Below are 16280 nucleotides of genomic sequence, written 5' to 3'. Positions count from 1 at the left end.
CTCTCCTTCAAATTCTTGGCCTCCTTTTTCATTAATTTTTGGTGTGTGTGTGTGTGTGTGTGTGTGTGTGTGTGTGTGTGTGTGTGTGTTCCTAGCTTTAACCTGTAGAGTCCATATAAAATTAGTTGCATGTGTATTCTCAGGGCTGACTGTTTAGTACTGGTTTTCTTCTGTTTCTTCATTTTTACTTTCTAATCTCCCACAATTATATTTGTTTAAATATTACACATGCTGTCATCTCCTTATGTCTTCTGTGTTATTCATTAGCCATGAATCACAGAATTAAAGTCCTGTGGTTATGATGATGATTAAGGTTCCTGTCATTTTTAGCAGACAGTTGGCACTACCAATAGGAGAGGCAAATTTACATGTGTTTTTTATGATATGAATAAAAAAACTGGAAGTAAAAAACAGAACCTTTCCCATTGCTGTGTATGTCTTTGTACTATAGATGCTTTAGGGATAAAATGTAAGCCACAATAGATCTGCGTGTATGGGTTAGTTAATCCATGTTAATACAGAGTAATATACAAATGTATTCACATAAATATATTTTTAAATAAAACTAATATCAATTAAAATATCTTTTAAAAAGACAGTTTATTGCTTTAAGAATTCTTTTAAAAGAGATCACTGAGTGGAATATCAAAGTCCATAAGCTAATTCTGCGCAGACCTGAAAGAGAAGGTCAGGAACCCTCATGTCTCACTGATCTGTACCAGGAAGTGCCATCAGTTATCTGTGCACACACCTGGTGTTCCCAAACTGAGAACATTTAAAAATTAAGCCTTCATCAATTCATACAGGTTCATTGGGATTGTCTTTGTGACTTTCAGTATAGCCTTGGGTAATGTCCCCATAGACCTAATGCAAATGGAAAAACTCTTCCAGCTTCACAGTGCTCCATGATGCTCACAAATATTCTTTATGCTCATTCAATGGCTGATTTACCTCTTTCTTGCTTGCTTCACATTTGTAGAAGTTATACACATAAATGCATATATTCTAGAACTATTTATATATTGTTAACCAGAATATTAAGTAATTTTTATGTTTCTTGTAGTAGCCTCCTACATTTATTTTTTCTAATATTAAAAGTATTAGACCAGGAATTGGTATGTATAGCTTAATTATAGGGCACTTACCTAGAATGAGCAAGAGACCAAATTAGTTCTCCATCACTGAATAACTAAGTCACTAGACAGATAGACAGACAGGTAGACAAACAGGCAGGGCAGACAGACAGATGAATACATTCCATGTAGATGTATTTCTCAGGTATAGATTTCTACATTTTCTCCTCTCAATTGCTTTTGGCTTAGTGCCTTTAAAAATTATTTGGTTTAGTCTTAATATTTTTAAACATATAGTTTGGAGTATAGAGTTTCCAGTATGGGCTCAACACCTTTCCATTCACTTTCATTATTGTAAATTTAAGATTATTTTTGTTCTTTTTATATAATATACACTACACATCCCAAGTCATAAATACATACTTTGAGACATGTGAGATCATTTCTAGTTTTCTCAAAATAGAATTCTTGGGTTTTTGTTTTTTTTTTCACTCTCAGTTCCCTTCTCATAGCCACCATCTTTGTGGCTGCTAAAGGAGTTTAACAAATGGATGAAGGTTGTTTCTATCAAGAGGGAAGGAAGTGTTTGATGACTCATGGCCTCTTGAGGCAGGCATTCATTCCTGATAAAGACATTAAGGAGAAATAGGGAATGACAAGAGGCTCTGTTTCCCTGTCTTCCGCTTTGGAGTTTTCTGGAAATATTTTGAGGAGGATCTCATGTGGCAGTCCCACAAAATAGTCCTAATATGCCTTCTTTATTTACTTTTAATACTTCTTTATTTATTATTTGAACAATTCATATTGTAACAATAATGTATCTTGAGTCATCCCTACTTCCTTTCCATTTTCCCCTAGGGCACTAAACACACTTCTCTCTCTACTTCATATTCTTTTAAAAAATAATAAAAGATTATTATTAATCCATTGAGTTTCACCATTGCTACCCACATGTGTATGGGGTTATCGTCACCCAGTGGAGTGTGGGCAACTCACTAGAGATTACTTTTCACAGAACTATTGTTGTCTCAGAAGCCCACAAAGTCTAATAACTCTCCAGCTAGGGGTAGGACCTTTCTTGCCCTTTCCCCATGCAACCTGGAGCTTTCAACTGTGATGATCTTGTGCATATCTTGTGCGTATAACCACAGTTGCTACAACCCAGCTAGTCCTCAAGTGCTGTGTTCTTCATTAACCTCTCATGATCAGCTTCATTCATAGCCTATCAGACCTCTCCTATCCACAGGCTATCAGACCTCGCTCTTCCTCCTATTCTCTCATTACCTAATATTTTGCTTTTTCAATAGTTAAAAATAATTTGACTTTGATCCTCATTATTCTACTCACAGTTGTCATTGTCAACAATGAACACTGGTTATGTTTTCCGTTCTTTAAATTTCACTCATTGTAGTTGCCAAATCAGGTAGTGTGAAAGAGCTCTCTACAGCCTCTTTTTTTTTCCTTTATTAATTTATTCTTGTTACATCTCAATGGTTATCCCATCGCTTGTATCCTCCCATTCTTCCCTCTCTCCCATTTTCCCCTTATTCCCCTCCCCTATCACTGCTCCTGAGGGGGATTACCTCCCCCTGTATATGTTCATAGGGTATCAAGTCTCTTCTTGGTAACCTGCTGTCCTTCCTCTGAGTGCTACCAGGTCTCCCCCTCCAGGGGACATGGTCAAAAGTGAGGCACCAGAGTATTACTCGGATTTTTACCTACAACTTCCTTGAACGTGCTAACTTAGTGCTCTACCCACCATTGAGTGATGTCATAAGCCCTCTGTTGTGTTTTCATTTTGAAACAAGGGCTCATTAAATAGCTCTGGCTGGCCTTCGACTCATGATTCTCACACCTCAGCCTCCCAAATACCTAAAATTGCAGTCCTGAACCACAGTGACCAGCTTTGTCCCTATTTTCTAATCTTATTCTTGTAACATTATGAAAATTTATTACATAAGCTTTGTTCCTTGATAAAATAATCTATGAGGTAAAGCATATGGTGTTAGTACATGGCTCTCTTGTTAAAATGCTTGGTATATGAATATGAGGAGCTGACTTTACTCCTCAACTAGTTATAATAATCTGAGTGTGCTTGGAAGTATAAGGCTGGGGAAGTAAAGGCAGGAGGGTGCTAAGAGATTATTTGTTTTGTTTTGTTTTTGTTTTTTTCTTTTGATTATATGTTTGTTTTACTTTTGGAAGTTTTTGTTTGTTAAGTATGTATGTATGTACGTATGTATGTGTGTACTTTGGATAGCCAGTAGCCATGTCAGTGAGCTGCTATCTAAAAATAATTAAATAAATAAAATAAGTAAATATTAAAAATAAAGTAGAGAAGCAACTGAAGAGTCTCGGACTTCTCTGATCTCCACATGTACACATCCTCATGTACATGGGCACCTATTTATACTTGTGTTCACACAGGCACATGAGTGCACGCATATGTAATAAATAAATATAAGACCATTACTAAATAATTTCTTTGTTTTTTAGAGTTTGAGCAGTTTCCCTTTTCCCTCTGAATATCCTTCAGTAGCCTTGGAGTCAGTGAACTGTTCTGTCCTGTGGCCTCTCTTGCCAGTTAATTATAAAATTATATACATACACATGTACTTTTTTTTTTCTCTATGTCCTAACATTGATCAAGAGAAACAGTCAACTGTCCTGTTGACTTCTCCTTTTCCTTTCATTTACTTTTGAATTTTATCAATGCTTGTCTTTGCTATTTAAGACACACTTACAGACTTAAAATTTAAAAACGAGAACTATTATCAGAAAAATACATATTTGTATGTCCTGTAGAAAAACCGGTGCTGGGTCGGGATGGAGGGTTGGGCGGTGTCCCCCATGAGTTTTCTACGCCATCTAGTGACAACTCCACCTAACTACAAGACTCGCCTGTCAGACTCTGGATCTGCAGATGAATTTTCCAGTTTTTTCAGGAAAGATATCAAATTAGAACTTTCGTTTTAAAAAGATATAATATAATATAGTTACAGAAAACACTGCATATTTACTACTAGTCCCCTTTCACTAAGTACTGTAAAACATTTTGACATTTATATACTAATTACTATGCACATATTTATTATTTATGTACTATTATATCACTTACATTATTATAAACTTCTTTCATGAAACATGCATCTTTAACTTTGCATTATGCTTGTGTTGTTCAATGATATCCATTTGCCAGGAAGAATTCTGAAGGAAACTTGAAAGCTTGGATGGGTCTCAACACATTTAAAGATCCTTTCTCCTGATGTGACACACATTGCATATTCAACTAAAATGCCAAACACTGAATCATGGAAACGTATAAGGTATGGAGCCACGCATGGAGTTGCCATGAGCTCCGACTACTCTAAGGAATCATTTTTACATCCCGAAACATTGGAAAAAAAATATGTCTTTGAACATCTGGGGTGACATGCGCAAAATGCTTGGACCTTTGCAGGCTTTCAGCAGATGTAGATGGTGGTTTGTGTTCAATGAGGTCCGCACTTTACTTTTGTTTATTCAGTAAACATGTGCCCAAGTCTGTTCAATCACAAAAGACTGACATCTCCTGTGTTTTACACATGCTCAGAGAAAACAAGCCATTCATACTCACAGCTTTCTAGCTGCATTATACATGTCTGTACATCCATTGGGAAATTCTTGAGATCCATTGGACAGGAGAGGGTTAATGTTAACCTGAAAGGACGACAAGTGTTCTTAGAAGCAGTTTGCGCTGACAAGTGAATATTCTTTCACATTGAAAAAACAATTTTATTTTATTGATAGTTACTAACACTGTGCAGATGACATTTTATCCAGCTTCAAATGTTATTTGTCCTGAAATAACTTTATATTTATAGATAAATACATTTATCTCGGCAGGAGAGATGTTCAAATATCATTGCTTCTATAGATATTCTATTACTTTATTACTTTATTACTTTATTTATTTATTTATTCCCTTACAGCAAAAATGCATAGAATAGACATGATTTCATGTTTACCAAACCAACTTCTGTTTTTTATTCACACAAAGGAAATTCAGATGGTCTACACTAGCATTCTGTCTTTGCAAAGAGACCCCCTGAACTTTCAGAGATTTAGCAAGTGTGTTCCATATGATTCATTTCTCATATATAAAAAATACATTATATAATAAAAAATAACAAATGCATTCCTGATATATCTTCCTTTTTAAGCAAGAGTTTGTACTTTATGAAAGTAGGAGAGAGAAGAGAGGGTGGTCCTGACCCATGGTCCATAGTCTTCCAAGTTCTTGTCTGAGAAACGCCACACAGGCACTTTATATACATTTTCTCACTGATATCCTTTGTATTAGTGCGCATGCTAAGTGGCTAGATTACTTGAGCTTTGTGACCAGAGACATATAACTCCCACCTCCCTCCACAACAGCATTCTCCCTCTCACACTGAAGATGACAACGGTACCTATGGAGAACTGAGGTATGGAGTTCCCATGGGTTGTTGTTTGGAATTCCCTCACACAAGTGTTGGATACATAGAAAATACGAAAAGCTTACTCAATTTTTATGATTGACTGTTGTATCTACCATGTCCTTCCTCAAAGTTCTAATGTGTCGACACAAAGACGAAGTAATCAAATAACATGAAAGAACGATTTATATTTTAACCAAAATAGCAATCCAACAAATATGTTTGCATATATAATGTATGTACAAATGTAGTTATCTAAGTTCTTTAAAATGATGTTTTTATGTAGACCATAGACAGAAAGCTCCAATGACATACAGTCTCCGCCAATATTTTGCAGACACAGGTTCAATTAGCAGAGTTTGGCCTACATAAATGGATAGACAGATGGGAATGCTGGAGTTTTAAGAGTCCCAGAGGGATCACTGGGTAATTGATTGAAGTCAGATTCCTTAGCACACTAAAATAATCCGAGAGCTAAATATTCAAAAGCAGTGTTTTTTCTTTCCTGGTCCAGTTAGGTTAAGTGATATTAAGTAATATGGTGGATTTACAACATTCTGTTGTCAAAAGGAAATCTTAAAACCAGGTGGACAGAATGTTCCCTGGCTTGTGAAGGGTTTATCAGGAAAGAATACACATGCACTTTCTGAAATTCACACACATTAATTTCCCAAATATCCAAGGTTCTTGCCAGCCAGTCTCCACACTGACTTACAGGATGCTCTGACCTTTTCTAAGGAAGTAAAAAGTGTTCTCAGAATCTTGTCCTCACTCTCACAGTTCACGTGCTGTCAAACTCATATCCTGGCTACTTCTCTGGCTTAAAACGGGAGCCCTGTTACATAATTCCAACAACAGTAACAAGAACAAAAAAATAAGTTCAAAGGAATTATTTGGCCAAGGAAAACTGTTTGCCGAAAACCTGTTCCAAATCATAACTATTGATTTTGTTTTCTTTTATTTAATGTAAAACATTCTTGATTTAAACAAAACACTGATTGACAAACAAGTGTCTGCTGGTTACAATACTGAATATATTTATCCAGATACTACACGTAAATTAAAAATGTGTTCTGACCACATCAAAGGTGAACAAAGCGAAGAATCAATGACTCATACTCTGTTTTGGAGACGAATGACTACTTGTTTGAGGAGGACACTACGTTCTCTTTCTGAGACAAGATACATAAACAGGATCTAGCACTTCTTCTTTCCCCTTAAGAAGTCTTGGCTTAGTGAAACAGTGATGATCTTCAAAAGACTGACTTGTCTTTGAAAATCACTGGCCTCATTAAAATTTAATTATTATACATTTCAAAAATAGCATTGCTTATACTGCAGTGTCTGCTCTGAAGTCTGTTTGAAATCAAAGGTGTTTTCTGAGTCTATCATAGCTTTTTAAGTTAAAAAATAAGAATGTTTATGTTTTCACTGGAATTTTATACATAATGATATTTTTCTCAAATACATATTACTCTAATTTCAAATATTTTTTAATTTGATACAATAAAGACTGGTCTCTTGCTCAATAATCTAAGGATCTTTGAAAGAGTTTCTGTAATCCTGTAATAACACATTCACTTATTTTGTAGTAGAAAGGAGTCCAAATATCTTGTTGGTAGTAACTTATTGCTTCTGTAATAAAAAAAATAATAAGATGTGTAAACAATACCCACTCTCTTTAAGTGAAAAACAAAGTTTAATATAAATAATATGGAATTATGTAACAGAAATGGACAAAGCAAAATTTGCAGTTTGGTGAGGGTGTGTCTAGCCTAGATTCCAAGGTCTCAACCTTTAAGTGCGCTGCCACTCAAACGCGTTGGGTCATTTCAGTTTTATATATAATGATAACAAAAGAATTGATAAAACGCATATACTGTTAGTTGTTAAGTATGAGACAAGACATACAAACCACCCTTTTTATGTTCTTAGAAAGATGTGATTAGGCTGCAGAAAGCATAATAAGTTTCCCCAGGGAGTTTACATAATTGAGTGGTTTAGTTTGTGATTATGAATGATTTCATAGGGAATAAATAACTTAGAAGAGATCCAAGGATAGAAATACCAGGACAGAGATTAGAAAATGTTACTGTGAATTTAATCTGGGAGGGTTTTGTTTTGTTTTGTTTTTCTTGTCATCTGATTATTAAAAAAAAAAAAAGTACAAACCTAACCAACCTATCACAAAAGCAATAGCATCCATGACAGTCCCCGTGGGAAGTAGATGTAAATAATAAATCTTCAGAAAAATGCACGTTTGTTTACAATGTGCCATATTCCTAAACATATGTTCCCCAGCATTACAAATAGACTTTCCAATGAATGAACATTATAAGAGACATCAGTTGACATCAGTTACATTTTTGTTTTTGCTTAAATACATTAGTTTCTGTCAGTGTTCAAAAATAAATATGTATTATGCAGGTAAACTTTGATTATTTGCACAATTAAATTTCATTGAAATAGAAAGTTTATCTAGCTCGAATAAAAGTTGGAATTGTGATCAGGAGGTTGTATGCGGTACCTCTGAAATACAAGTTCTTTTTATTTGATTTTAAAAGGAGATGGCTTCTGCACCATTAGTAGCAAAGTTGTTAATGTGCTATTTGAGCAGTTGGTATTTAATATCGAACAGGCTCTGATGTGCTTCGGTACTTCCTAATAAGGATATTGTCACTACAGTTTACAAGTCACAAGGCTGAGGCTTATGTGAGACATTTTGAAAGTGTTCATTATTGATTGGTGGAGTCTGTGACACACCATATTTATGTTTCTCTGCTTTCTGTTGTTCCCAGTTTTGGAAAGATGAAAGTAGAAACCTTAGTGCCTACTGTATGCCTGATACCCCACTAAGTGTTTCGCAGTCATTATTTTTAGCTTGATTTAGTAGGTATTATATAGAAGGAAAATCAGGGTGCTTAGCAGTAAAGAGTCTCCCATCTAGTCACAGCCAGTAACCAGCGTAGCCCAGATCAGAGCGGAGGAAGCACTCCCACATATCCTGTTGCGCATACCAAGGCTAAGAACCCTGCCAGGAATTTACCTGCACCCTGTCTAAGGATTGAAAACTCTGCTAGCATTCTGACATGGGATTACACTGTTCACTTGGGAACAAGAGAGGGCTTCTTGCAGTTTGCTCTAAAAATAGCGTGTTCCCCAAGCTCTGCCTTCCGGAGTCATGACGTGACTGGCTGTACATTTTTATTCATCTAAATCCATTGCATTGGTCCAGGGAGACTTGGGGAGATGGGAGGATTCTTGCCGCTTCCTTTTCCTTAATAATAAATTCCATTATTTCCGAGTCAGGAATTCTGTGTTTTCAGCAATCATAAAGCAGTGTTAGCAGTTTTATAAAACTTTATAAGCAGGATGAAAATAAAACTTGAAACTTAATCTTGAGGCAAATAAATGTCTGACTCCGAACCCCTTATCCAAAAAGCAATTCAATTAAGTGTTTTTAGTATAATCCATATATATGATTTAAATTTTTAAATAGTTCTGTAAATCATAAAAAAATATATCAGTCACACTAAGGCTAGAGAGTTGGCTCAATGATTAAAAGCACTTGCTGCTCTTTCAGAGAATCTGACTTCGGCCCCGTATCTCATGGTACCCATCAGCTACCCGTACCTCCAGGGATCTGACACATCCTTCTGATGTCTTCAGGTGTCTGGCACAATATGATGCGTGCACATATATACAGGCAAAATACTCACACACACACAATAAATAAATCTAAAATCTATTTCTTTAACCTCATCATTTCACCCATTCCTTTCTCACTTGTACTTCTTCAGGGTTAGACATTTTCAGCTGTTTGTCTATTACTTATTCTAATATTTCTGTGCTAATGTAAAATGACCAGAGTGGCCCTTAATAATTGAAATCATGTGGCTAATATCCTGTAGGGCAATATAAGATATTTAAAGAAATCTCATAACATATTTTATGCATACTTAACTTCCCACCAACCCCCAAACTTACTTGTAGTTAGACAAATATCACACAATTACATCTTAGGAGTCTGTGATTAATGCTTGTGTTATGGTTGGTAATTTGCATAATTACTGCTTTTGCAGAGGGTTTTCATTTTTCCTTGGTATTAATAAGTGTCTCACGTTACTGTCTTTATAGTTTTGTATTCTTACTGCTGCTTCAAAGTCTGCTCAGTCTCGCTGCTACTAAATCCTTTTTAGTTGTTGAACATGGCAGGGTATCTGTATGTGCCATTTCAAAGGAAATTCTTCCCTTTTGTCTGTTCTGCCTTTCAACTCAGGTTTGGATTTCTGTACTGATGTTCAGATTTTTATATCCTTCTGCCATTTGAGTGTGTGTGTGTGTGTGTGTGTGTGTGTGTGTGTGTGTGCGTGCGTGTGCACGCGCGTGTGTGCACGTGTTCGCACACACTTTGCTTCTCCTTACTTGCAAGTTTCCACTATCTTGCTTAATTTTTCCCACAGCTTTTTTATATAATGTATTAATGTCTTTTTTCTTTCATTCCTGGAAGTATCATTTTATGCATGCTCTAATGATGAGAAAAACCACTCCTGGTTAAAGAGGGAATTAGGACAGGAAGTTCACTAATGTTCTCAAAAGTTAAATCCTTTGCCTCTCTTCTTTCCTTCATTTTAGTTCTTTGCTATCCTTCATTTTCTTTTTTTTCCTCCTTTATTAATTTATTCTTGTTACATCTCAATGGTTATCCCATCCCTTGTATCCTCCCATTCTTCCCTCCCTCCCATTTTCCCCTTATTCCCCTCCCCTATGGCTGTGACTGAGGGGGATTTCCTCCCCCTGTATATGCTCATAGGGTATCAAGTCTCTTCTTGGTAACCTGCTGTCCTTCCTCTGAGTGCCATCAGGTCTCCCCCTCCAGGGGACAAGGTCAAAGGTGAGGTACCAGAGTAGCTATCCTTCATTTTCTGCACGGCTTTTTGCCTAAAATTTATTTAAGTTTGAAAATGTTAATTATTTCCTGCCTTCTGTTATTTTCCCACTTTGTCTTGTATTCTGACATCTCTAAGTTTTCACATTCGTTTCCAAGCTTCTTAGACAATGTTCTCACCACTGGTCTGTTGCTGATTTCTTGTCTGTTCGTTTCAACTTCCTGGGTACCAATGTCATCTTTCTTCCATCTTCAATTCAATTAATTGTTTTAGTGAAACTTAAAGAGGAAATACAGATGACTGCTTGAATTCACTCAGCTGCACTTGCCAGGACATTCTGCCTTCTTTAAACAGACAGGGAAGCCAGATTTCACGTGAAACACCACAGATGCTCCATTTGTAATCTGAACAAGATTGGTTTTCCTGTATAGTTTTTTTTTCCTAACAAAGAAACTGAAGATTTGGAGCATTTGAAGATTTTAAAGTCTTGCGAGATATCCAAAATCAACTCACAAAAATTATTTTTTGTTTGATTATTTGATCCAGGATACAGGAATGACTAGGAACCAAAAGGCCTTTTGTTTTATCTGAATTCATACTGAAAGGCGAAAGATGCATTTCTGTGTCATTCCATAGTCTTTTCTCTAAATACTAGAAGAAAGACAAGCTATCTATGGTAGATGATTTTGTTTACAAAAGAGATAAATTCAACATGATTCCTCTTATTTTTAAATGAAATACTCCATCATTTACAAAAAATACAGCAACATGGTCTTGATCATTATACTGAAATTCTCTTTCAAATAAATGTTGATACCTTTACCATGATGTATTTTAACTGGAGTATTAACTGGTGTATTTTAATTGTTCCAGTCTTAAAATCATGCAATCTGCTTAATAAATATACCTGATTTACTGGATGACTCTTCAGAACCGGCAGACTTCATTGTTTTAATCTTTCAAGACATCATGTTGTTACCAAAAATTTTCTTTCCACAAAAAGGACTCCAGTTTATTTTTAATAATGTGGGAATATGTGATAGTGCTGCTCTTATTTTTAATGAACAGTTTTAAGTTTCAACATATTTATGTGGGGAAGGTTCCATGCGTGTCATGATACTCAAGTAGAAGTCAGATGACAGGAAAAAGGCGGTTGGTCCTTTTATTTCGGTGTGTGGGTCCTAGGAATCAAACTCATCAGGCATTGTGCAATCTGCCTGAACTCACTCCCTCCCTCACTCTCTCTCTCTCTCTCTCTCTCTCTCTCTCTCTCTCTCTCTCTCTCTCTCTCTGTCACACACACACATTCTTTCTTAAAATTTACTTTATCATTTCATGTGTATGAATGTTTGCCTGCATGCACATTTGTGCATCACATCTGTGTCTAGTGTCCATGGAGTCCAGAAGATTTGTTGAATCTACTGGAACTGGAGTTACAGATGACTGTGAGCCACCATGTGGTCATCTGGAAGAGCAGCCAGTGCTCTTACCTGGTGAACTATCTCTCCAGCACCTTATCCATGTTCTTGTTGATGAACATATAAGTTACTTGTTGTTGCCACAAAAGGTACCTTTGTATGCAAATTTAATGTACACACAATATGTTTATAATTTAGATTCCTAGAAATAAATTTACAAAGTTGAGGAACATATGAATCTTTTCATGTCTTAACAGATCATCTTGCCAATTATTAATAATGCCCACTGAGTCAATAGTTTTCAACACTAAATATTATCAGCATTGTTGATTTCTGTTTGCTATAAAAACAACAACCTGGTAGATGTTGAGAATCACCATTGGCTACCAAGACAAGACTTGATACCCTATGAGCATATACAGGGGGAAGAGGTCCCCTTTAGTCACAGTCATAGGGGAGGGGAGTAAGGGGAAAATGGGAGGGAGGGAGGAATGGGAGGATACAAGGGATGGGATAACCATTGAGATGTAATATGAATAAATTAATAAAATATACAAAAAAGAATCACCATTGGCTTGTTAAAGTATATTTTCTGTATGTCTCAACTGTTAGCTATATGTTTTGTGCAGCAGTTGTAATTCTAGCTCATCTGTCAAATGTAATTTGATAAACTCAAGATTAGGGACAATCTATTTTATTTACTCATTTTTCTTTTGCTATATTTTTTTCTTCTTGAAGTTTCGTTGCCCTTTCTTTCACTATTTCTTTGTCAGAAAACTTTTTTATCTATAATCTTAGAATAGATTTACTTCTAGCAAATTCCTAAAGCTTCTTTCATCCATGCAAACTTCCATTTCCTTTTCATTTTTGAAGGATGATGTGTTTTCCAATGTTAAAAGTTCTACTTCTTTCTTCATACGTTGTATTTTTTTTTTTTTACTTATACCCAGCCTGTTGGTAATTTGTTCATTGAGGTTAACATGGGTAAAGCCCATCCAATACTTAATGTCTCTGTCATTTTGATATTTGGTATTAATTTTCTTTTTCTTCTTCTTTGTTATATTTTGGTCCTTTTTATGACAAATGAATTTTGATGAAAATATAATCATATTTATATTACTTGGATGGACTCTGCATCTCACTTTTATTTTCTGTCTTAACTGAATGTCTCTGACACTACTCCAGCAGAGCTAGAGAAAGGTTGCTACTTAGTTACTTCCACAGGCAGGTAGACATAAAGTTTTTTCTAACCAATTTCATATTGACTTGTGAGGGAATAGTCTTACTTACCCTCACCAGTACCATAGACAGCATGCATTCATTACAGCAAGTGGTTTAAAAGTATTGAGTGCCAAACTCATGTGATACTATGCAAGCACAGAGAAGGGATTTGTTATTGATGGGAGAAGGTAGTTGGATTTGGGCTCTCTCCTGGTGCTTTAGTCTCGTAGCATACTCACAGGCTCGGGCTGAGCTGACACTTTTTTCCCTGACATTCACTCAACTTATGCAATGGGATAGCTCATTTTGGTCTAACAAGATTGGAAGCCATGGCTCACCTCCTAAGACTGATGGCTTTGAAGCTGGGCTGAGTGGTGTCATATTTCTGTTGTTGTTCAGTATCTGAGTTGGTTAAGGTTTTTTTCTTCTAGGACACTGCTTTCCTCACTAGAGTAGTTAGAGGAACTGAGCTTCATCTGGGACTTATTTTGTCAGCACGTGTTGGTGCTTCTGGGTTGACAGCTTCTTGATCTCTGTGTCTCAGATCTATAAGGCCAAATTTTTTTTTCAGGAATCATTCATGCTGCATTGCCATCAGGATTCAGAGTCCATAGTGAGCTTGGCTATTTCATCTATTTCATCTACCTCTGAGTGTTTCTTTTAGTTTGTTCTATGTATTGTGTATTTAGGTAAGTAAGATAGGAAAATATTTGTCTGATATAACTTCCTAGTGGTTAAATTTTTACTTAACAGTTGTTTATGTTGATAATTCCCCTATTGGGAACTCTTTTGTCCAAAAGGGATCACCATGAAGCTATTCTTTCATGTAGAAAGTGTTTTAATTAGAGAACAGTCCTAGAACTTCCTTTATCATGAGTACTACTAACTCACAGGTGTTCAGAAATCTTAGAACATTTCTAGTTCATAATAGAAACCTTTAGGATTTAAAAATGTATTAAAAGACTGGATAGGTACTTGAAATAGAAAGAGAGGAAAAGCTGCAGAAGTGCAGGCTGATGAAGAGATGAGAAAGCAGACTGTAAATACAGAACAACATACAGTTGGAAACCCCCTGGGCACAAAATTTTCCCAAATAACCTTGCCACTAAGATTAAAAATTCATTTCCCTACTTATTCTACTCCATTGTAAAAGTAAAAACGCCTTTGATATTGGAAAAATAAGATGAAAACCAAATTCCTCTATTCTTATGAAAAGAAGAGTTAACAAAAAAACAAGAATAAAATGACACAGAGTTAATTTTATGCCTAACTTATGAACATGAAGTCTAACTTTATTTACATTTAAAAACATTCTACTGTTGGTACAAAGATTCAACACTGGCATGCCAATTTCGGCATGGCCCATTTCTCTTATGAGAAAAATGACATGGGTTTTGTCCATGACATTTTGTCTACATAGCTGAGAAAATAACTGTGGAATACTTTTTAAAAACAATTAATTCATATATTTTGGAAGGCATTTCAAATGTGAAGCTGATTAAGTAGATTCCTGTAAATAGCTGTTTTTCCTGTTTACTGAACCTATATTTATTTGATGTCTAATGATCTACCAAAGTTGAATGAGTTCTAGTGACTTGATAGGTGGCCCAGATGCCTCTCAATTGCCCTTGTTGAGTCCTGCCAAAGTGCTTATTTTAATAGTCCTCACTGACTTTTTATGATAGATTTTTGGAATTCATATTGTTCCTGGGTTAGATACTTAGGGATGTTGTTATTTATTGGATAGATTTGCAATACCATGTATTAGAGCAGCCCAATGGGGAGCAGTGATAAGTTACCCCAAATTTCAAAAAGTATACCAATAGATATAAAAGAAAACAGATTAAAAACCAATACCACAGTGCCTGGTTTTTACTAAAACTGGCCGTTTAATCCTGTGCTTACCTTATGGAGTAAAGGACATTTCCATTTTTGAAAATTCTTAGCAGCTTGTTGTCTGTGGTGACCTCATGGAAGTTAGCCCCCTTCTCGTTAGCAAAGAACAAGTCAGGTTTCCAAATGGAGTCCAACATGGATGGGTCCAGGTCCAATGAGTCATCAGGGTACTCACTGTATGCAAGACGAGGATCATTCCACTTCTGACGAAGAAAGATATTTACTCTGTAGTCCTGAGGGAGGAGGGGGAATAGCAAGAGCCCTTAAGAAGCATAGTGTACCAATGTCTGCCATTGTAGCTTCACCAATTACAACATGGAGCATTATGTGGAATATGTTGATGATGGTGAAAGCTATGCAGGGGGCTTTTGCTGTCTCGTCTATGGCTTTGGGGACACACAGACCTTCCAAGAACCCAGAGGACGACAGTTCATTACATAATTTTTAGTTTCTTTTTTTGTCATAGTAAAATATGACATAGCAGTTAGTCCTTTGAAGCCAAACTTTTTCTCCATTATACTTATCTTTAGAAACATTTCTTGTAGAGATTCAACAAAATTCAAAATGATACTTTTCTGAAAGCTTTCTGTGATATAAAATAAACCATGTATACTTTTTACAGTTATAAAAAAACATTTTCATATTTATCTTGTGAGACAAGGTCTCACTATGTAGCCTGGGTAGGTAGACCTGGAATTCACTATGTAGCCCACACTGGCCAAGAACTCATTAAGATACATCTCTCTCTTCTTGATAAATGCTAGTATTAAATGTATGTGCCACTATATCTGGCATGAAACACTTGTTTAATATCTAATGTTGTTGTATAGTATGACAAGTCCAAAAAATACATAATTTAGGAAAACCCAAAGATTTTATATGAGTATTAAAATAATAATGGCTAATCCCTGAAATATTTTAAGTTGATTTTGATAGTGACATTTTTCCAGTATATTGTTAAAAGATTATTTTAAAAGAAGTGTCAATGTTTTCAACCATAGTTTAGTTTAGCTTAGTGTGTGTGCACAAATGTGTGTGTGTGTGTGTGTGTGTGTGTGTATGTGTGTGTGTGTGTGTGTGAGAGAGAGAGAGAGAGAGAGAGAGAGAGAGAGAGACAGAGACAGAGACAGAGACAGAGAGACAGAGACAGAGACAGAGAGACACAGAGAGAGGGAGTGGGAGAGAGAAAAAGGGAGACAGAGAGACAGAGACAAGGGGAGAGAGAGAGACAGAGACACACACATGGAGAGGGAGAGAGAGGGAGAGAGAGAGAGAGAGAGAGAGATTTGTGTGTGCACAATAGCACAGTATATAAAAGGATGATCC

At 36.0% G+C, this 16280-nt stretch overlaps 1 protein-coding gene across 3 annotated transcripts in view; it reads right to left on the bottom strand.

Moving 5' to 3' along the window:
* Positions 1-16280, bottom strand: part of GLRA3 (glycine receptor alpha 3) — a 157003-nt gene that overhangs the window by 51842 nt on the left and 88881 nt on the right. For all 3 annotated transcript variants that reach the window (XM_084758360.1, XM_084758361.1, XM_084758362.1), the window contains exons 4-5: positions 14964-15187; positions 4690-4772 (exon numbers count right to left, since the gene is read on the bottom strand). In XM_084758360.1, the coding sequence (XP_084614486.1) occupies positions 4690-4772; positions 14964-15187 (307 nt within the window). The remainder of the gene's footprint in view (positions 1-4689; positions 4773-14963; positions 15188-16280) is intronic.

This window comes from Acomys minous (genome assembly GCF_964271855.1).
Source record: "Acomys minous genome assembly, chromosome: 15".
NCBI lineage: Eukaryota > Metazoa > Chordata > Mammalia > Rodentia > Muridae > Acomys > Acomys minous.
This window is presented reverse-complemented; position numbering and strand designations above follow the sequence as displayed.